The sequence below is a fragment of the Lytechinus variegatus genome, chromosome 4, assembly GCF_018143015.1.
Source record: "Lytechinus variegatus isolate NC3 chromosome 4, Lvar_3.0, whole genome shotgun sequence".
Lineage (NCBI taxonomy): Eukaryota > Metazoa > Echinodermata > Echinoidea > Temnopleuroida > Toxopneustidae > Lytechinus > Lytechinus variegatus.
In genome coordinates, this window is record NC_054743.1 from 43,399,941 (window position 1) to 43,423,298 (window position 23,358).

The following is a 23,358-nucleotide window of genomic DNA, read 5'->3' on the forward strand; positions in this document are numbered from 1 at the left end:
CAGAGCGGGAAGTGCACTTATTGAAAGACTACACACACCATCAGCCTTCACCTCATGCAAGCATTGTAAGTCCCTAAACATTGACTATATTCAACATTGAACTTTTGAAAAAACAAATTTTGCATAGTGTGTATCATGCTAAGGGCATGATACACCTTATCATGTCAACGGCACTTGTGGCATAAATTGTACAATTTTGGGAATTATGTATGATTCATAAAACACTCACTGAAGCCTCATTCAGGTGCAAAAAAAATCCCCCAACATTGCATCAGGAATAGACATATGTTTTCACCATAAACGTGTGAGTACAAACAAACTTTTAAACTTGATAGCTAAAGCTCAAAGTATCAAAGTAGGCACAAAATTATACTTCCGGTTGGTGAATAATGAAGTTGTCCTCAACATTACAATAGCGAATCAGTAGCATCATTGTATAGGGTACTGTTGCTTGAAGTTCCGCTCACGAAGTCATTACAATTGTTGTTATTATTGGCATTGTCTTCATTATTTTTCAATTCCTTCTTGTGCAGATTGCGATACATCTTGGCCATCTTGCTCAGTTTCCCAGTGCACTCGTCACTGTTGCTGTTATTGGCATTGCTCACACTGCTTGCAGGCATCTTCATCCCTGCAGTTGGAGACATCACCTGCTTGGTGCGCGGTGTCCTACCCGGGCTGATGGCTCGATTCTTGGAAGAAGGGCCAGGACTGGTGCCTCGCTGAGGTTTAGTGGGACCGGGACTGGTGCCACGTTTTGTCGGGCCTGGACTGGTGCCTCGCTTGTTGGTCCTGCCTGGGCTAGTGCCACGCTTGCTTGGGCCGGGACTGGTGGCTCGTTTGGCTGCAGCGGTAGCGACGGAAGAAGAAGAAGATGAAGAGCTGGAGGAGGATGAGGAACTCCTGGAGGATCCGTTCATACTGAGGTTTTGGGTGGAGGTGCTGTGTTTAATTGGGAGCTTAGAGGATCCACCTCCAGGAGGGGAGATCCTGTTGGAGCCAGGAGATATCAAACGGGATTGCTTGTTACTGCTAGCCTGTGATCCAGCAGAACCTCTCCGCTGTTTGATTGGAGAACTGCCATCTAGGGGAGAGAACAGAACCAAGAAATTAATTTTTTTTATTTTTAGTGTATACATTAAAAGTGTCAACAACAACATGTAAAACTAAAAAGGCTTCCTTTCATTACTTTTATACAGGACATGGGGTAATCTTCCAAAACAGGGGTACTTTTTCTCATCTCCTAATATTAAAATGAAAACTGCCCCTTTGTCTATTGATATTTTTTTTTCAACTTGGGGAATCTGCTAATCTTTCTCAGGAAAAAGTAAGGTGAATTAAGGAGTATTTATCATACATTGTTTGCCTCCCCCTTTTGAAAATTGATAATCTCTTAATGTACCAAACTTTCATTCAGATTTCAATGCAAGCATGATGAATACATTGCAGTTAGCAAGACATCAACTTAGGTGTAACCTCCAATTATCTTGTAGAGCATGCAAGTGCTAAGGTCTTTCTTCCAGTTGCATCATATTTATCATGCTTCCTCTAATGCCTTTTTGCCAGGTGGGAAACAATCAGGCAGGTAATAAAGTAAGCACCAGCCCTTATATAAAATCTCAATTTCTCAAAGAAATAGGAAAGGGAAAAGAATTATGGAATTCGGGAGAATCCATTTTTCAGGGAAAACACAATTCTTAGTACCAAAATAATTTGAAATTCATGAATATCAAAGCAAAATCCAATGAAAAAAAAGATGTGCATCAGTGAATTATCTGCTGAACAAACCTGTTTGAAGTGTTTAGCATGTATCTGTCGAGCTTTTCATTGTGTATCATTATGCAGCGAGTACATAATGGCAACTTATACATGTTTCCAAGATTTTTACTATTTTAACTCCTTTTCCATATTATTGTTACTTGTAAGTCATCAAAGAAACACAGGATTTGTTGTTCAGAACATCCCAGAATATAGGTTTTTTGCATTTTTGAAAACTGGGGACCTTATAATACTTCTGAAAAACCCCACCTGCTTCCGATTGCATCTCCAGCTCATCCTCTGCTTCCAGCTGCTTCTGAAGGTAAAGATTAGGCTCGGAGCCACTTCTCTTGATCTGGGGTACCTTGCTGCCCTTCTTCCCGGCCTTGATGCGCCCCTTACAGGCGCTCTGCCCCCCTCCGCTGGGGCTAGATAGGGTGGTTCCACCGCTCTTGGAGCGAGACCTGGCAAAGAGAGGCTGTTGAGGCTGGCTGTCAGTGGATGGGGATTCAGGCTTTGTCTTATTCTGAAAGAAAGATCAATAGAGGTACAGTGACCTTAATGTTACACTCTTGACATCATTTCTTGACAAAAACACAAATTTTGTAAACTGTCTGATGTTTTATATTTAAGTCAGACTTCTATCAAAGTCATCCCTTTAAAAAACAATAATAGGTAGGGCTTTTCTTACTTCAGTTTGGGCAGCACAAAATGACATCTGCTAGAGTTACACATACTTTTTGTGAAATACATATTTATAATCTTAATGTCACATCAGCCACCTTTGTTCTCCAAGGGGAAGCTCACCCTCACAACAAGTTGACTTTAAATTCAATAATAGCACAAATATTACAAAATTCCTGCATAGTAGTTTAAAAAAAACACACCAAAGAACATCATAGTTACGAATATGATACATATTTTTGCATTGTAATGTCACATGCAGGTGTAACCAAAAATATCGTTTCATACTTCTATGCTCAAAAGTTAGTGAACACCACAAAATGCACTCCTTCATGCCGAGCGTTGGATAGAGACAACAATACAACAATGTTCGGTGGGTCCAGAGAAACAAACTGTAATATTTCATCATCTGACTTCACAATATCCAACACACCTTTGAATTATTTATTTTCTGGACGGGTTCACTGACTTTTCAGCACCACTGTACATGCAAAAACTGCCATGGGTTTGACAAAATGCATGTATTCATATTAGCATGCCACCAAGTTAGTACCGGTCTTTTGTTTAATATGAGTATTTCAAGTGTGAGAAATGAGAACAAAATCAACGTAATCCACAGGAAAGGTAATGACTGATTGTAATTTGCATTGTACACACATGTTGTGTTTCAATGCCAAGTACAAATCTGGGATAGGTAGTTTCGGAGTGCATGCATACACTAAATGAATAAGCAGCTTTAAACTTCTACCAGAGGGGTCAGAGTCAAGTGGATCCCACACTCTATTCAAAGTGATCAAAACCCGGGGCCAGTTTCACAAAACAGCTAATTTGCCATTGTCAGTGGCAACCAGCATGGTAATGTGGCTCAACAGCCAATCAAAATCAAGGTTTCCGTAGTATTTGCAATAATGAAAAACTACATGTACCATCTTTGCATGAAGCCTTTATGAAATGAGCCCCAGATGCAAGTATTCCCAGATAATATCAATCTATACAGGAATTTCGGAATCAAGAAGGGAGTAACTTATTCATTAAGACAAGAAATGCATGGAGGCATCTGTATTGTGAATTAGTTCTGACTCCTGTCACTTAATCAGAGAGGTGTTAGGATTCAAAAACTACTCCTGGAGAACGTTTCATGAAAGAACTTGAAGATCCGACAAGTCCTGTTTTATCCGACAGTTACCATAGTAACAATGCTTCTCAGCCAATCAAAATCAATGAAAGTTATCACATCTGACAACTAGTTAAAACCTTTTTTTTTTGGTTGTCATTTTTTTTTGGGGGGGGGGGGTTACGAAGAGACGTAATTTTTCTCTCTTTTTTTGGTGAAAACCTTTTTTTTTTTTTTTTACATTTGCTTGTCAAATTTTCATTGAACTCTACCCCCCTCCTTCAAAAATCCTGCGTACTCTACTGGTACCACCCCTGCAGGCACTGTATCGTTTTCACTGGAAATGGTACTGGTCATATTGATTTTATTTTTCACACGTCATGGTGCCAATCTGACGTAATTTAGCTCACCGCAAAATTTCCATTCGGGTACTAGTCTCCACTAGTGGCGTGCGATTGAAAACAATGGCTCTACAAATCTGTTGTTTTAACTTGGCACTACAAAAATGTGAACCTTTGCTTTCAAGTTACATACTCATATTACATGTAGATTCAAGAAGGGTACTAATATGGGAGACACATTTGTTCATGCAACAATTGCTACAGGCTTTATTTCTTTGCAATAGGGTTTTATGTTACGTTTAGGGCAGGGTGCTACATATCTTTTTAGGAGCAGTTTCCGGTCGTGCAAGTGAATTATCAAATAGTTGGAATATGCTTGCCCCAAAATCTTTTTCACTTGCATGTAAAAATCCTTGAAAAAAAAAGTTTTACCTCTTCAAAAGTAAGTATTGCAGTTTTATAAACCATTGACCTTTTTTTCTCTCTTTTGACATGAACTGATGTACCTTGTTACTGCATTTCTTTTTCCAAAGTGAGTTTATCTTGCCCGCCATGACCAAATTTAGGGTCGATAAATTGTATAGACCCTAAGTTTGGTCATTCTACTGTGAGAATTTTGCTTGCCCAATTCGGGCAAGTAGCGTTGGTCTTAACTTCAAAACACTTGCCCGATTCTAACTTTTACTTGCCCCAGGCAATCGGGCAAGTGTTAATTAGCACCCTGGTTAGGGTTAGGTTTAGGGTATGGTATAGTGATAAATTCAAAGTTGAAATTTATAGTTATTCAATAAGTGTGTGGAATTCATAAAGGAGCAAATATCATGAACCACTAGTATGATATAAATCTGGTTGAGCAGTTTAATTTTTTTCAAATAACATAATGATCTAACACTGACTAAATATTGCATCAATCTATTATCTTAATATTTATTGAGTTCTATTATCTTACTATTTATCAAGTTATCAAACATCTTGATATAATTAAGCCATCTTTTCATTCGCATTTAAATCACAATCCAAGGCCTTGAAAATGTTGGAGGGTGTGAAACAAAAATATCAAACTAAGATTAAAGTCTCTGGCAAATCATGTATCCCCAAAAATGTACAATTGATTGAATATGGTCCTTTTTCCTAACAATTCTGAAGTTTCCTCAATCAGTATTCTAGGCATCCTTGCCCTCTACATCTGTTCCATCCGACAACACACGAAAAGGGCATAACTGTGTACAAAGGCCAGTCAAAGGATAACAAGAAAAGTGGTATTTATAAGCAGGTTCTACTGCTTGTATTTGCATTCCTTTGGTATACACCACAAGAAGAACTGTATTCAAGGGGACTAGATAAATGCAGCCTTTAAAACCCGATGGAAGGCTGATGAAAGTATGACTGTATATTTATATCCTTATGCATAAGGTCTGATGCTACTGCACGACCGCTCTCCCCGGAAGTTCACAGCTTGGGGAAGTACGGGAGATAGAAAGATGTTAGGATTATCACAGTATTTGCTGTATGACTATAGGGCTCAAGGACACAGAGCCGACACCTTGCAACACAATGTGGCAAAAATCAATCTCTGCAGCATCCCCTTCAGAAAAATAATCAATAGGAATTCTACAAGTCCTCATAAATATGCTGTATGCTGAAAATAATCCATGCTTGGTCAAGTGGCATAATATTTATGATTGTTTCACCTTGCCATATCTGTGGCTTCGTTTGTTGTTTCGTTATAAAGACGGAGCTACAGTATATTCAAAGCAAAGGCTTGACTGGAATTATACATGTGTCCTCATAGTACAGTGATGTGGATGTAGGGTTATCAGAGATAATTTGCTGGATTCTTGGAAATTGAATAGAAAGGTAATTATTGGCATAAGAGGAGAGGAGAGAGATTGGAAAAGTATTGGTCAGGTTGAGGCCATGATGGAGTACAAGGATCTGGGATTTGTCCTAGTCCTCTTCCTCTCGATCTGCCATGGTGGGGGGCTGCCGGGGGTCACAGGGCAGTGGACCAACTTTGCAAGGGGCAATTTCTTTCAAGATAAGTTCTGTGAAATCTTCTGCCCGAAAGACGACACTCGGCCAAGGCTTACTTTAACGGACGAACAGATTGAGACCATTCTCAACAGCGAAGAGGTGAGGTTTAAACCAGTGGGGGTCCTGTAACACAAAGCTTAGCAATCGTCATAGAAGAATATCTGTATAATTGATTGCACTGACCACAATGTATAATCGATCATGAAAATGAAGCATGTGATTGATCGTTAACATTTGTGTTACAGGACCCAGGTCATAGTTCCATTCTGTGGTTTAATATTGAACGAGATTAGCATTATCTAATGAGATATTTCGCATATTATTTTGAATTGTGCTTTTCATTAGATCCATTGTCAAGCATTAACGTGTCCATTAGTAAATGGTATTTTACAGTTGGTTGAGAACATTGCAATTGCAATATGCATTCTCAGTAGAAATGCAATAAATACAAGAGCATTTATTGAAATGCTATTCTTATCACCTGGTTTAGGCAAATTCTGAATCCTATCCTAATCGAAAAAAGAAAGGTTATTTGAGAAAACTTGCCAATGAAATAACTCCAAGCTGGTCTATTCAGACGATGAAGTTACTTGAAAACCTTGATATTTGATCAGCTTTCATCATTTGATTTTTGCCAAAATTTGAATTTTTCTTTCATTTTTATCCTTTGAAATTTAAGCATCATAAATTAATAAAGATTGCTAATGTGTACCTTTGAAGCTAAATGTACATAAAACATTACCAATCTTAGGATTTATATCTTAATCTAATATTCTACTCTGTGTAGAATATCGCACTGACTAATAAAATGAAATGTTGACATTCAGGATTTTTTTACATATAAGCTTTCAAACTTGTAATTGGCTGTAATTGTAAAAGTACAGAAGTAGTGGATATATAGAAATTTGTAAAGAATGTATGTCCCAGTGCGCAAATATCAATCTTTTATCAATTTGGCCACCCTAACTCTATGCCAATGCCATACAGATTATCAAGATGCTGGAAGAAAACCCAGAGCTACTGCATGGTGATGAAGAGCTAGAAGGGGCCTGCGTGATCCAATTCAATAGAGACCAGAGGGACTCCATACTGGCCCAGTACGGGGGGTTCTTCTCCACCAGGAAAGAGGCAAATGAGCTGGAGGAAACAGCAACACGGGTCAACGTCCCTTCAAAGCCACTTTTAGACCCGGCGGATCAAGAGAAACTGGACGATTTTCTGGAGAATAATCCGGGAAGAACAGCTGATGAGGATGCAGGTGCGATGCGAATGAGTGCGGTACCAGAAGTCGGTAAACATTTTCATTGATAGAATTCTCATGACATGCAGTAACACATTTCTTATTAAAGATGATCATAATACTCAGGTTTCTTCATGGGAAAAAATAATGTGTAAAAATGAAGGAATGCACAGGTATATACATGAAGGCACTTTTTGGAGGGGGATTTGTTTTTGCTTTCTAAATCTCAAAGTAACATGGTTATGTTTCCTTTAGAATTTCACATTTCTGCTTCAGATTTTTTAAACAATTTTTCTTAGTAGCTTTGTCTTCAAAGATACTCTCAATGAAGTAGAATGTAAGTGTGCAGGTAAGTTATTCCACAATTTGGGACCACATCCTGTGAAATCCGCTCTTTATTTTTAAAACTACTCTTGGAAAAAATATCAAACGATCATTAAAATGAGGATGATTTCCACAAATACATGAGATACAAGATGTTTTTAAACCTAAATTCTGTAACTGCAAAGTCTCTGCTCAAGCTTGTTAAAGCTCTGCAATTCTTTCATGATTCATCTTCACCAGGTACTTCTGGTGAACAACAGGAAAAGACCCATGACAGTATCTTGAGTTATTACAGAGGTAGCAGTAGCAGTGGCAGTGGCAGCTACGAATGGAGTAATTCTGGCTCTTCTGGTAGCAGTGGAAGCGACTCAAGGCGGCGGAGAAAGAGACGAGGTGCTAACACTGTTGGGGATTCCCACAAGACACTCAAAGACCAGCCTCGAGATGTGAAATTGCTAAGTGATATCAGCGTGAAAAATTCAATAAGGTTGGGTTGGTTTAGCATATATGTGCATTCTATTAAATGTATCCGTACCAAAATAAAAAGTTCAAGAAGACAACCTTTGGGCCCCATTTCATAAATTTGCAACAACAGTTGAAAGCTACTAAAATTGTTCAATCTGATTGGCTGATAGAAAATTTGTTATGGAAATCATGCATTTGTTAGTATATCAAGTCTTTATGAAACAGGACCTTTGTTCTTTGCTCAAACAACTATTCTTTGCACCCATGAGTGCATTGCATGTTCCGCAGCGTTCCTGATGGACGAACCCACAGGTCATCCTTGAATTCAATGAGATATTTTCTTAGAATTTTAAATGGTGGGAGGTGTGCAATAAAGCTGCAAACAATTTCTGAAGTGTGTGCATATCATTTTCGGAAAAGTTTAAATAATGTCAAAATCAAAACACACACACACACTGAAATCCGGTCTAAATGAAGCATACTTGAATATTCCACCATGGAAAACTGTTCCTGGAATGTTCACAGAGGAAAATGGATACACCATGTGCAGGCAAGTAAAGATTAAATCATTCTAATGCAGAATATCATTTTGAAAGTCTGCATAAATTGGTCTACTCTTAATTTGAATAATTGCCTAAAGTCAAAGCAATATTCTTGACCAAATTGTGCAGAGCATGTGTCATTCAATGTCGTCTAAGCCAAACATATTTTTTGTGACCAGTCTAAAAATAAAATGACTATAATGGGCAAATTCACATGTCCTTGCAAAGTGCAATTTATAGAAATTGATTTGTTATGAAAAATCAAAGTCTGGAAACAACCATCATTGTGGTTGGTTTAAGCAAGTGTGCGCCTAACAGGCTGCTTGAAATGCTATGAATCCAGTGACCAGGTAATAATTGTAAGTGCTTTGAGCAGTCGTAGATTTATAAAGCGCTACACAAATGCCAATTATTATCATTATTATTATTATTCAGGAAAAGATCCCTAAGGAGCAGGACCCGGTCAAATGGTGCAGCTCGAGTCAAGAGGGGCCCTACTTCTGCTCCTCTGTGTGAAAGTATAATAGATGCAAAGGCCATTGACATTGCATTAACATCGGACAATAAGCTGGTACAACTTCCTCAGGTAATAGTACAAACATTAGCTAACAAGTGGAATGCCTCTGGCCGTCTCACCTGCATCACGCAGTTCAATATAGCAGCAGTGCTGACTTTGAAAACTACTCTAACTCGCACAAGATGTTTAGTGATATATGGTTACTCTTATGTCCACTTTTATGAACTAGACCAATAAACTTACAGAGATATGATGGTTATTCAACAAAAAAACCCAACATGGCCAAAGTTCATTGACCTTACACGACCTTTGACCTTGATCATGTGACCTGAAACTCGCACAGGATGTTCAGTGATACTTGATTACTCTTATGTACAAGTTTCATGAATCAGATCCATAAACTTTCAAAGTTATGATGGTAATTCAACAGATAACCCAATTCGGCCAAAGTTCATTGACCTTTGACCTTGGTCATGTGACCTGAAACGCGCACAGGATGTTCAGTGATACTTGATTACTTTAATGTCCAAGTTTAATGAACTAGATCAATAAAATTTCAAAGTTATGATGGTAATTCAACAGATACCCACAATTCGGCCAAAGTTCATTGACCCTAAATGACCTTTGACCTTAATCATGAGACCTGAAACTTGCACAAAATGTTCAGTGATGCTTGGTTACTATTATGTCCAAGTTTCATGAATCAGATCCATAAACTTTCAAAGTTATGATGGGAATTCAACAGATATCCCCAATTCGGCCAAAGTTCATTGACCCTAAATGACCTTTGACCTTGGTCATGTGACATGAAACTCTAATAGGATGTTCAGTAATACTTGATTAACCTTATGGCCAAGTTTCATGAACTAGGTCCATATACTTTCTAAGTTATGATGTCATTTCAAAAACTTAACCTCAGGTTAAGATTTGATGTTGACGCCGCCACCGCCGCCGCCGTCGGAAAAGCGGCGCCTATAGTCTCACTCTGCTATGCAGGTGAGACAAAAACATACATAGGGATGAAAAAGCCCATTCTTTACAGGGAAACATAACACAAGGCTTTGGGCAAAATCACCCTGAAATTCTCAAAAAAACCCTAGGAAATAAAAAAAGAGCCGAAAAATCTCCCTTCCCTACAATGTTAAAGCTTATAAAATCTAATGTTTTGGATTTAGGCAGTAGTCGGTGAAAAGTAGCCCCTGAAAAAAAAGGTGAGGCCCATTTGCCCCAAAATATCAACAAAATATCCCTTGAGCACTATAACAGGACCCCTATGATTTTCAATTTTTTTTATTGTTGATACCATAACATGGTTAAAGATCATTTACCCCCAATAGAACCCTTTGAATTGTTGATTTAAGAATGAAACACGGTTCTAGAAATCTTCATGCATTTCAATGCAAAAACTCTGTATCAAACACATGTTACTCACAAGCAGTTATTACTTTAGAACCCAATGGCTGGGGTAATATGTGCAGAGCTAGAGACACCATTCCAATGCAAGAAATCAAGATGGATCATCATTATTGACGTCACTATTATAGCCTTCCAACAATTTTTTCCTTGACAGTTCAGCGAGATTGGACTGAACCAGTGGTTCCTGACGGAAACCTGTAAATACCCATATTCCCTGGTCCATGAGGATGTGGGCTGCTACAGTACAACCCGCGGCCACAAGGCCCTCGCAGTGGATCTATCGGTGGACCCCACGGAAAACAACTCCACGATCTTTGAGGGCATCATTATGGTAGAGAGCTGCAAGGCTTTTATTTCCGGAGCAGAGGAAGTAAATGTCCAAGAGGGTACCAGCAGCAATAGCAGCAGCACTAACAGCACCACCACCTAAAGTCCTCAACTTCTCAAATCTAGCCAGGTTCCTTCCCCATAATGCATTGTTCTCAGCAGTGTAGTCTTGTAGTATATAATTCACTACTTAAACCATTCGTATCACAGTAATTATGTTTCCAAGTATGATTCAAACATGTTCTTCTCATGAACATTTTGGTTTCTCTATACAAATAAGGCTTATTTATTCTCTGTATTATTAATGGTTATCTCAAAAGGTTTATTGTAGGACTAGCAATTAAAGGTCAAGTCCATCTCAGAAAAATATAGGGAAAAAATCAGACAAGCATAACATTGAATATTTCATCAAATCAGATGTAAAATAAGAAAGTTATGACATTTTAAAGTTTTTCTTATTTTTCACATAACATTTATATGCACAACTTGGTGACATGCAAATGAGAGAGTCGATGATGTCTCTCACTCACTATTTTTGTTTTTCACTGTTTGAATGATATGATATTGTAATCATTACAGATTTTACAATTAGGACCAACCTGACTGAACCATAAAATGTTAAAGTAATGGTAGCTTGACATACAATGATAAAATTAGAATATTTCATATTACAAATAATAAAATACAAAAGGAATAGTGAGTGGGCGATGTCATCAATTCCATTTGCACCCAACCATCATCTGCATATAACTATTTTGTGAAATTAAGCATGAAGAATGTTGTAAATTTCTTATTTTGTAATTTGCATCTGATTTTGATGAAATTTTCAGTGATATGCTTGTTAGATTTTTCTCTTTTTATTCAAATCAACTTTTCGTTGGGATGGACTTGTCCTTCAATAACATGCCAATGAGAGACCACTCAGTGTTGGTCAGTTTGCTGCCCCTTTTAACGCCAATACATGTATATTGATATCCTCTGCTGTAGGCATACATAGAGGTCTGTTCGAAGGATACAATCAATTTGTTGGAATCATTTTTATCATACTGTCAGGAACAGGTGCAATTCTGCAACATGGCCCATTGCATTGGTAGCATACAAACCAATCACTGTCATATTCTAGAGACAACGCCTGCAGAAAGAAATCAAATCAATCCTGAAGAGACCGGGGGCTGATTTATCCTCCCCCCATAATAGGTTTTTGAATAAATCTGTATCACAAGAAACTCTTGCCAGGAAACTTAATTACTGTTTTGCCCGGATACATTGTTTCGAAGTTACAAATAATATTGTAATTGTATGAAGGACCAAAAACTACTAAAAGATGTAATTTAATGCAACACAAGGTAAAAAATGACATGGGTAAAAAATGAGTTACAATTCATGTACAACTCAAACAAAGCAATAAAATATGAAGTGACTTAGGAAGGAAAAATACTAATGTGTATTGTGTGATCTTTGAATCAATCAAAATTGAATGAAATAGAATAAAACTTGACTATGGAGGCCTATCTAAATTTGAATCTTGATCATTTGCATTTGGTAATGATTTGGATTTGGACTTGACTTTTGATTTTGAATATGATTTTCATCTTCATTTAGAATTCAATTTGAATAATTGGATATAAATGTAAATTGGAAGTGAAAGAGAAATTGAAAATGAAATAAAATTTGACATTGAAAGTAAAATTGATACTAAAATTTCAATCAATGTCATTGTCTATGATAGACATCAATTTAAATTGGATAGGGATTATGATTAAACTACATGTACATGACTTGACTCGGAAAGCGGTGTGTTGGTAAACTAGTCATCTTCTGTAGATCTATTTGAAAAATACCTAGGTCCTGTAACATGAAGGTTAGTGATTAATCATACACTTGATTTTCATGATTGATTGTACAGTGTAGTGTAGTCAATGCAATCAATCGTAGAAAAATGCCCTATGATCGATTGCTAAGCTTTGAGGGGCCCAGGGCTCTGTAACATCATGGAGGTAGGAAGGATGGAGTGACAACGAAATGCAAATTTTTTCACGTTGCTTTCAATTTCTTAAGAAGTACAAAACAATACACAGGTTCACTATAGCCCTTGGTTGGAACTTGTCATGCCACCAGTTTCATGGAAAAACTGAAAAGTGTCGTTTTAGAAATAGATAATTGTGAATATTTCCAATTTTATTTGATCACAAAAGGTGGATATTAACCACATGACGAAATATATCTCAAAGTCGTATTATGTCCTGAAATTGGGTGAAAGATTGCATAACAGTTTCAAAATAAGAAAAAACATCAGAATTTGACAATTTGTAAATCAACATTTTACAAATTTCCACACACTTCCTCATTATGAAACATGTTGAGATTAAAGGTAAGTGCTAGTATTGGTAATAATATCAAAATGAGTTCGTACAGAATCCAATGAAATGACTACCAAAGTGTCTGTTTGTATAAATAAAACGCATTTACCAAAAGATTCTGGAAGAAATTGTGTAATTTCCGAGAAATCAGCAAATAACCACAGGATTCGGGTAGAGCGTCGGGCCCGACGCTCTAAGCAATAATTATACATTGTCCCACATGCGCTTATCTGTGTTGGTGATCTTTGGTGTGAACATTTTTTCAGCGTAGATTTCAAGATTCACAAAGTTCAGTTAATGTATCTGTACCAGATCTAGATCCTTTGATGATATACTGACAATTAAGCCTGGTTTTACAGACTTTCTCATGAAATCAGTGTTTACTGCTACTGGAATTTCTCTTTAATTACAGTCGCCCATTTGTGATGCACCCAGTCAAGTAATTTCAAATCCTATTTCAACAAAAATTGCAACATTTATTTTGCTTTCCCCGTAAAAGTTAGCAATGTGTCTGCTCATAATATCTGACCAGAGGCAGCGAAAAGTGACCATCATTACAAAGGCATATTTCCTATTGTATCTGGCCAGTAAGTCTGTAGTTAGGTAGGAATCTTTTGTCTACAATCTGCAAGAATGCAAGAAAGAGTCAATGAAACACATGCCCAACGTATTTTATCTCTGCAGCATCAAAAGTGGCTTTAAATGAAACAAATGAGATGGTACTTGTACTCCTTCCTTTTTTAACCTCCATGGTAACATAAAGATAGCAATAGACTTCTATGATTATTTGCATAGAGTATTGTGTATGATCATTCGTAAAATTCAGCTCCGTGATTACCGTAATCACTAAGCTTTATATTTTAGGGGGCCAAAGACTACATTCAGGACACAAAGAAAAAGGCATCTGCATCAATACACACACATGATGGACCAAGTCATGTCTGGTGGCTGAGTTAACCCATGAGCCAGGTACCCCTAGTAAAGTTCACCCTTCTTCTTCTTCAGGACCTTACCACAATAAAAAATATCCAGGGGTTGTTTCACAAACAGTTAAATGTCACCTTGAAATCATCCTTGGTGCCGACAAACGCTTTCATAATTGATATGCTGTAGCGCGCATCCTCTGAGCATAATTTGATCAATGCTTTGATGCATTTTATACCACATGCAACTACAAATTATACGTTATATCTTTATGAAACACCCCGGGTTGGGTTTACCAGTGAACCTATCTAGAAAGGGATTAGTGGTCTAGTATTCATGCTCAACAATGCGACATTCAAATTTAAGACAACTTCTCTTGCAACAAATGTTTTCATTCAATCTTAGACTATTCATGCATCCTATCAAAAGTTAGAGCTACAACTTGAACAAGAATTCTCAATCCATCTTTTTACTGCCATCCCTCAAAATTTATCATAAACAAAACACGGAATATGGGAATGCCGCCTGAAAAGGACATACAGGCCTGTGTTCTGAAAAGAGGTTTCAATTGTACCATGGTACATGACCATGGACTACGCAGATGTTTGTGTCCACAATTACGCTTGTTCCGTCGTGTACACTCAGAAAAGTCCAGTTATAAGTGTGTACTTTTGGCAGAGGGGGCTATATTCAAGCTTGAATGAAGTAGGATAACACAAGAAATATGCATAATCCATGGTTTTGTACCACGGTCAAAGTCAAACTTCTAAGAATACAGGCCAAAATAACTTTATAGCAGGATTCATCTGTGCTGTGTATCTTTCATGGCAACATTCTTGTATTTCCAAATGTGTTTTAGAATGAGGATTAAACATCTAAGTTCATGCTTTTGCATTCAGTACGGTGCCTTAAAACCATTCTATCCTACTGTTCATTTTTTTACATTGATTTCCATCTAGTTGAGTGTTCAGTCAATTTGCATGTTATTGAACGTTCATGTCATCTGGGGCCCGTCTCACAAAGAGTTGTGAGTGATCTGATCTATCACAACTATGGAAAGCCATCAACATCTAAAATACATGTTTGTTCAAAATAATTACTACAAATGATGGTTATCCATATATCATCTGTTTTCTTCACAATACAGTATGCTTCTTTTTGTTTTCAAAGGACATCAAACAAATTTCTGAAAGAAAGAAATTATGACATTGTTGGATTTCCATATACTTGAGATTGATCAGATCAATTGTAACTCTTTGTAAGACGGGGCCCTGGTCTGTAGCTTTGTTATTAACCTGTAGCAGTGCATTCTTTAATTAAAAAAAAAAAATTATTTCTTTTCATTAAGAATTCCTAGAAATAGTGAGCAATTTATCATTTTGAAGCTGGTATGTAGTCGATTTCTCTCCTTTTAAACTGTTTTGTCACATAGTTTGGGGCTTTGTGTTACAGTTAGTTATCATTCATTTGCTGAATCAAGCTAGTTTGATCTATTTTCATGCCAAGATTGAATTCTGTATCACGAAAAGGGAAAATCCAACAGCCACATATATGCATATGTACCATATCCATGGAATAGTCTGTAACAATACTGGCTGTACAGAGATCAATGTGCAAACTAAAGACAAGTTCATAGCTAAAGGTAGTAAGCCTACGACATGCGCATTCATACAAATGCACTGGGTTTATGATTCCAATTTGTGATACTTTATCATGCATTGATGGTGTTACCTGGCCATTGCCATTTCCATTTGATCCATTTCCCCCCAGGACTCTTCACGATCTCTAAGGATGGGGTACTAGTGGTACGGTGGACACCGCCACCAAGCCTCAAGAAACCTTTGGTTGGAGAGGGTACTCGGACCATCGGAATCCCTGACCCACCATTACTCCTAGACTTGTGCTGCATCATTGGGGAGTTTATAGGGCTGAGGATTGTCTTGATGTTGGTAGGTCGTGTGGCTCTGCTTGGCCTATCATCAAATTTGTTCTGTTCTGTGCCATCTCCTGCTTTGGAGCGGCTGTTCGTCTTGGCTTCCTCGCTGTGTTTGGCAGAAACAGGAGCCTCTTTTGGTTTGGGCTTGTTGGGCTTTGGAGCCAGAGAGAATGAGACAGTCTGCTTGGAAGATTTGTTGGAGGAAGCACTGTGGTCGCTAGGAGATGCTTCATCTGAGGACATTCTGCTGTCTTCAAGGCTTGATGAACTCACCACTCTCTTAGCTTTGCCCTCACCCAATCTCAAATTGACTGTCCTATCTTCACTGTCATCACAATCACTCACAGGCAAGGACTCTTCAAAGTCCACTGAAAAAGGATCATGACCTACACTCACCCTGTGTGATTCATCCATTTCGCTTATCTCAGTCATTGTATTTGCACCATTACTGCTGGCTGATTTTGAAGTGAAATTGGCTGCCAGTTTGGACAAACGAGGGCTGGGTTTGGGCTTTGGACTTTTGACAGGAGCATCCTTCTGTTCAGACACAACTAACAACTTTTCTGAGGTGGCAATCTCTGTTATTCCTGTTGGGGATTGAGGGTAGGGGATCCCACCCTGGAAGTCAAAATTAAACACTGTTTCTTCTGTCGCTTTCGTGGAGGACTGTTCAACTATTTTAGAAGATTCAGCAACACTCCCTAAACTCTGATTTGGCTCTGACCCATTCCCTGCTGATTCAGGCTGAGGCGTGCTTTCTTTCATTTGTAATTCTGAGTTGGAAGGAGAATCAGTGTGTGTATTGTTCTTATTGCAATGTAAAGATTGATTATTGCCACTACCCTGTGAGTCCCCATTACACAAAGGGTTTATGCCTGAGGTATCATCTAAACCCTGAACACCATTACACTTGCTTGCTTCATTTACATTTTCATTCCCTATACCGGCTTCACAAACAATACCTTTCTGACACTCACCCGACCCCTCTTTCACTATCTTAGACAAACCCTGCACATCATTTGCTTTCTCACCAATATGTCCGTCTACTAAGCTACTTTGCTTAACCACCAGTGGACCTTCCTTTTGGGACGACACTTCAAGTTGTTGGACAGGAACAACTTCAATTGCTCCACCACCTCCATTTTTCTTGTCTTCCTCAATGGAATTGGCTCCTTCCACATCAGGACCAACATCAATAAGAGCAATGATGGCCATCTGGATAGCAGTGTCAATTATCTGTTGACTCATCTCAACTCCAACAGACTTGGCAATGGCCACTTTCAAACCGTCCTCAAGGTCCACAACTGAGGGCTCAGCATCGATGTCCGTTTCTCTTTTTGATTTGACAGAAGCAGGCTGCATAACTTGCTTTCCATTCCCTGCTTTAGTAGATTCTCTTGCTGACTTAGCATCATTCTTTGCATTCTGACTGCCGATGTTGGACTTGTCCTTCAAAGCATCTCCTCTGCTTGAAGAGCCACTGGATTTCTTACTCAAAGACTTCTTGGGGGAGTCCTTGGAAGCTTCAGAGGAAGTCTTTGAGCTGGATTTCTTTTGGTTCTCCTTGCTGCTCCTCGGACTGGCTACTGGACGTTGCTTTGCTGGACTTGTTTTCTGAGTTTCTGCAGGGGATGCCTTCTTGGCCGGTGGAGATTGAGGCAATGTCACCTCGGCTGTGTTTGAATCATCAGACTCAGTGTTTGGTCCAACTCCCCGAACAGAAAATCTAGAAATGAAAAAGCACCAAACAAAAGTCATTTGCAAGTCTGTGTAGATATTAAAAGAACCTATACAACCTTAACATTTTATCTTTCAATTTGAATAGATGCAATACAAAATATAAAATATAGAATTAATGATATGTAAATATATTTAAAGATTATTTTAATCAATGAGCTCAGTCCTGTACAGATAATCACAAAGAAATGTAAAAAAAAAACCTTCAATGGATAAATAACATTCAACGTACATTAACATATTTCATCAAGATAAGATCCTTGCCAAATACATTAGTTTGTGATGATTTACTGAGATAAACCAAACTGTACAGGACATGAATATGACTTATTGAAAGGGTTGGACTTACAATTTAGGTTCAAATTCATTTCATACAATTCTTTTAAAACCATTCAACTGAAGAAAAAAACAATATAGAAAGAATGAAAAAAATATTAACATACATAGTTGTCCAAACAAATCAATACAGCTGATCAAAAATGGGACAGAACTGCAGATACTTTGGCCTTCATATCAGAACCCAAATTAATTATAATATTGTACCTCAAATGAAAAAAACACATATATATTTAACCAAATATAATATAAATAAACACTGTAAGAGCAACATGTGCAAAATGGAGAAGAAATAGACTGTGAAATGTTCCTGACCTGTAACTTCCTGGAGTAAGTCCTCCCAGGATGGCCTGAGGATAGGGCACATCCATCACTTCCCTGTGATTCTCCCCTAGCTGAATGAAGAGCTTGTAACCCTTGATAGGACTGATGAGCTGCCTTGCCCCGCCCTCCTTCTCACCAGGCATGGACGACGGCTTCCACTTCAGGGCAATGCTTGTATCGGAGCGAGCTGTGGCGACTAGCTCCGTGGGGGCTGTTGGCTGTAGGGAAGACAGGGAAAGGGTTACACAAGGCACAGTACTATCACCCATCATTATCTGTAACTCTTAACTAAAAAGAAGGGGGTCCGGTAGCATATGTGAGCATTGCTTGGTAGCATATGTGAGCATTGCTTTTGAAAGAACAATATTCAGTAAGGAACTGGATCGCTTTTGTGGTAATTCATGTATGGATGAAATGTGGGTTGTAGAAAACGGAACGGTTCATGTTATTGTATTTAAAAGCAAAGTTCATATCAAATTCAAAAGTTTGGGATATAAATGAAGTGAAGTATTTTGGCAATATCTTTTAAGATCTCGGACAATTTCAACATGTTTTCAATGGATTAAAAAAAATACAACATGACGATTACCTTTGGTTCAGCATCTTCCTGGTCCTTCTCATCTGGTAGGAAATGTCCAGCCTGGATTACTGAAGGGGCAGCTTGAGTAGCCTGGTTGGTGGCATCTGCGTTGCTGCTTCCTCCACCTGCTCCTGCCCCGTTACCTGCAATACCTGCCTGCTCCGACATCCACTTTGCTGCGCTGATTAGAAGCTGTTGCACATCTAATGGATGCAGACCTTCTGGAAGGTTGTTCAGTGCCTGGTTGATCATCGCTCCCTCCCATGGTGCAGGCAGGGTGACCCCTTGAGTCGCTCCAACGCTACCAGCAGTAGCTGGTACTGCGTTGTTGGTATTGATATTTCCCGGTGGGCTCTTCTTCCCATCCGAGAATGGCTTGGAGGTGATCTGAGACGGACTTGACTTTGATGCTACCAACAAGGGTTTGTCTTTGGATGAAGCCTGTGAAGGTGGCTGGGTGAGCGATTGGTCTTTAGCAGGAAGAGGGGTGGCAGGGAAGGGTGCGGAAGGAGATGAAGGGTTGGTCACATATCCGGAGGTGATGAAGGTTGTGATGCTGTTAATCGATTCCTGAAGGCGACCAACCTGTCTCAAGAACAAAGAAGTGCTAAGATAAATTCAACTTGCACACCACATGAATAACATATTGACAGAAATTGTGACAATTTTTTTTTCTCAAATATCAGATAGAGGCAATACTCTCAATACAATTCATTGAATTCACATTTCAAATATGTGCACCAACAATAGGAATAAATGAAGTAAGCAAAAGATAAAGGTGATTTATAGAATATGACTACCGGTAAGTCTGCACTTTTGTAATGCTCATAGAAGTATCAGTTTTATTCAATTAATTCCCACTATCCCCATTTCCTGAAAACTTGGTAAATGCTAAAACATTGATCAGATATAGAGCATTTCATAAAACAAATACTAGTAGATTCTCACTGACCATTTGTTATAAACTACTAAAATCCTTGTATCTGATTGGCTCAGAGCAAAATAATCAGTGAAAATCACTATTTCTCATGACATATTCCTAATGATCCTACAATATTCCTTGATCGGATGGGTGTTTCATAAAGCTGCCTGTAAGAGCGACTTTACGAATGACTGGTGATCTTTTCTTGTAGTAATGGTATAAACCAAAATGTTCATAGGCTATGGTTAAGCACAGAAGAAAGGTTCTAAACAAAACAAATGGAGATTGTCCACAAATCTGCAATTCTGAAGCATGGTAGCCAATTTGAGGATCCCCACAGAAAGTACAAGACTTTTTAAATGTCCATAACTTGATTATTTCATAACCGATTTTGATGAAATTTTTACTCATTTTACTCTTTCCAATAAAATTGGATCTCTTCTTGGGTTTTGTTTGATAATACCTGCTTCTGTAAGCTGCTACAGGTCTTCTCCAGTTGGACTTCCCGTACGGTCGAGGCAGGCGTGTCAAAGAGATCCTGGGCATCCTTGAACTGGGATCCTGGACCACTGGGATCACCCTGGGAGGGTGAGGGGATGATGGAGGGAGTGGTAGGGGGTACAGGGAGGGGTCCACCAGAGGGGGGTACGTCCCTGCCATCCACATCTTGCTTCCACTCCTGCAGGGTTTTCACCTACACAATTGAATTTAGAGTTTAATGAGCAGAGAAGGGGATATTTCATAAGAAATTAAGACTGACTAAAAGTCACATTTAAGTTTCCAGTTGTGTTTTGTACATCATAAACTGCATCGCTGCATTGTTCTAATCATCTTCAGAGGAGAAGCACTACTGCATATTAATCAAGAAGTTGCGAGTTAAATATCATCTTCTCATACGCAGATTAAGTTGCACACAACTCTTTGAGAAACACCCCTTGGCATACATAACAGAATTGAAACAAATCACATGTGATTTGTTTCAAATCACATTACAATTTACCTGTATATTAATCATGAAAATGTGTATTGAATATAATGTACACACACATGTAGGCACTAAGTGTGACTTTGTGACTCACAACTTACATTTTGTGAAACAATGCCCTGGTATGTATAGTGAAACTGAAACAAATTACACTATCCTACATGTATGTCTTGTGACTGTTTCAAATTATTTTTAGTTTGATTCACAATTATACATAACCACAATCTGAGAATAATAATAATAACGCAATTCTTGTATAGCACATATCACATTATGACATAGTATCTCTACGCGCTTCCAAAGGACTTGGATATAATTACCCTGGCTTTAGCCCTCACCTGGAAACTCAACGCGAACAAATAATTTGCAAATTGAAAAGCAAACTTGAGAAGCAAATGTGTATGACAGTATGTACACGTTTACACATGTACATTATGAGCATTCTGAATTTCAGAATTATCTTAAATAGAAAATATAAAAATTTGAAATATTGAGACATGATGGAATAAGCAAACTCTACAATATCAGTACATTTTTGTAATTGTATTTATAAAAACAATGAGAATTAGGGAAAGTATAAAAAGTTGAATTGACAGAATGTGATAAAATTATTAACACCACAAATCACCACTTTTTTGTAATTGAAATCATAAAAATTTTACTATGGTTCATTAGGAATTGTTCTCTTCAAAACAAAAGATTTTCAAACAGATGAGAATGAAAGGGTCCAAAAGAGCCCGTATGCCACTAAACATGAAACTCCATGCTGAATATGAGGATGGAATCAAACACCACAAAATAAGTTCTTGAATTCTTTTACTATGTATTGCTTCATTCTCAATGATTTTTGTGTCCAAGGCAATACCACTGCATGCAATGCAAATATTTTTTAATCTAATATTCTAAGAGTCAAAGAATCAGGAAAGCAGCACGTAAGAGTGTTTCAAGAAGCAAGGATCTGCAAAATATTGTTTACCAATTGATCATAGGGGTGATTGCATAATTGACTATTGTGCATGATCAATCACAAAAATCAGCTCCATGTTCAATCACTAAGCTTTAATGTTACAGGGTCCCATATAACAAAGGTTATTGATTAATAGTACACTTGATTTTCACGATTGATTGTACATTGTAGAACATTGTTCTACGATCATTGCCTAGCTTTGTGTTACGACCCCTGGTAGTACAAGTGTAAATGGCGATGTAAATAGAAGATAAACTCCATGTGCACCATAATTATCAAGAGATCACTGCTAGATACGCTAATTTGATATCACTCTGTAGGAAAAGGGGTACTAAATCTAGGCCTAGGTGGGTCCTTGGGGAATTATTTAAAGGTCATGAGTGCCTAACAAGATTATATCTGCCAGAAATTATAATTAGGGATCGATTATATATAGATGGACTGCGGCTTGGAGGAGCAGTAAAAATGTTTGTGGCCATTTCCCCCCTGAGAGTGAAGGCATTTCCTGGACAAGAGTCAGCAGTTTTGGGTTAGCACTAACCTCTCTGTTACTCTCTCAATCTCTTTTCCTCTATTTCTCAATTACATGTATTTTTCCTCTATCTCTATCCATTTCTTCCCCTACCCAAATTGGGAATAGGAATCAACTCTTCATCACTCTCTCCATCTCTTCTTTTCTTCATTTCTCCTACATTTCTCTCCTGTCTATCTACCTTCTATCTCTCTCTCTCTCTTTTCATTATACTTCCTTATTCTCCTTATACTTCCTTATGTTCTTTCTGCTTCTCCTCCTCCTCCAACTATCATTCTGTCACCCTCCCAAAATTAACAAGCGATCCCCCCAAACTCCCCTCCTCCACTCTCTCTTTATATCCAACAAACAACAGCCTCCCACCCCTTTCTCTCTTACGCTCTCTGAAGTGCTTTACCTGATTCCAAAGTAGTTTCAGGGCCTCCATTTGCAGTTCTCTTAGATGTTTCTCTTGTTCGTACATCTGACGTGTCCTGCACACATCAACAAAATTCAAAGGGTAATCTTAACATGGTACATCACATTGGGTCTGGTGATGGACATACACGTATGTTGAATGGTGGGATTGAAAATGCAAATGTGCTTTGGGAATGTTGATTCTAGAGTAAAAGCACTTCATTGAAATAGTGAATTCGAATCAATATAAGATTGGCAAGGATATCAAACCTAAAAATTGTTTTGAGGACAATATCAATTCTAGTTACTCACTCCCGTGGATTTGTGAAGTGTAAAATATTTGGCATGCACAAAAGTATAGTCTGTATTGACATCTGAATGATGAATTAAATATGTTCAAAGCAGATGCTGAGAAAGAGAGGAAAACCTGTTCAACACAGTTTTAATGAACAAGAGTTCATAGGCCCTGGCCACGTCATACAAAGTTATGCTTACGTTTTGCTTTTATAGCAATCAGAATTCAGATTGGAGAAGGGTTACTAATAACATGTTATATTTCATATGCTGGTAGAGCAGTTTCACAACTCAAATGGCTAC

General features: G+C 38.2%; 2 protein-coding genes across 3 annotated transcripts in view; one reads left to right on the top strand and one right to left on the bottom strand.

The window, feature by feature from the left end:
* Positions 1-233: 233 nt before the first annotated feature.
* The window catches only part of LOC121414121 (serine-rich adhesin for platelets-like), a 67,335-nt gene continuing 44,210 nt past the window's right edge, over positions 234-23,358 (bottom strand). The window contains 8 exon segments of the mRNA XM_041607186.1: positions 234-1,084; positions 2,029-2,284; positions 15,778-15,813; positions 15,815-17,708; positions 18,371-18,597; positions 18,969-19,544; positions 20,345-20,575; positions 22,763-22,838. Coding sequence (XP_041463120.1) covers positions 408-1,084; positions 2,029-2,284; positions 15,778-15,813; positions 15,815-17,708; positions 18,371-18,597; positions 18,969-19,544; positions 20,345-20,575; positions 22,763-22,838 — 3,973 coding nt within the window. The 3' untranslated portion in view covers positions 234-407.
* On the top strand, positions 5,283-11,175 carry LOC121414123. 2 transcript variants are annotated; one of them, XM_041607187.1, is made up of 5 exons: positions 5,283-6,030; positions 6,919-7,222; positions 7,736-7,982; positions 8,938-9,088; positions 10,590-11,175. In XM_041607187.1, the coding sequence occupies exons 1-5, from the start codon at positions 5,815-5,817 to the stop codon at positions 10,863-10,865; spliced, it is 1,194 nt and encodes a 397-aa protein (XP_041463121.1). In that variant the 5' UTR covers positions 5,283-5,814; the 3' UTR covers positions 10,866-11,175. The 2 variants fall into 2 exon arrangements, with proteins under 2 accessions (XP_041463121.1, XP_041463122.1); XM_041607188.1 differs by having other exon boundaries at positions 6,919-7,189.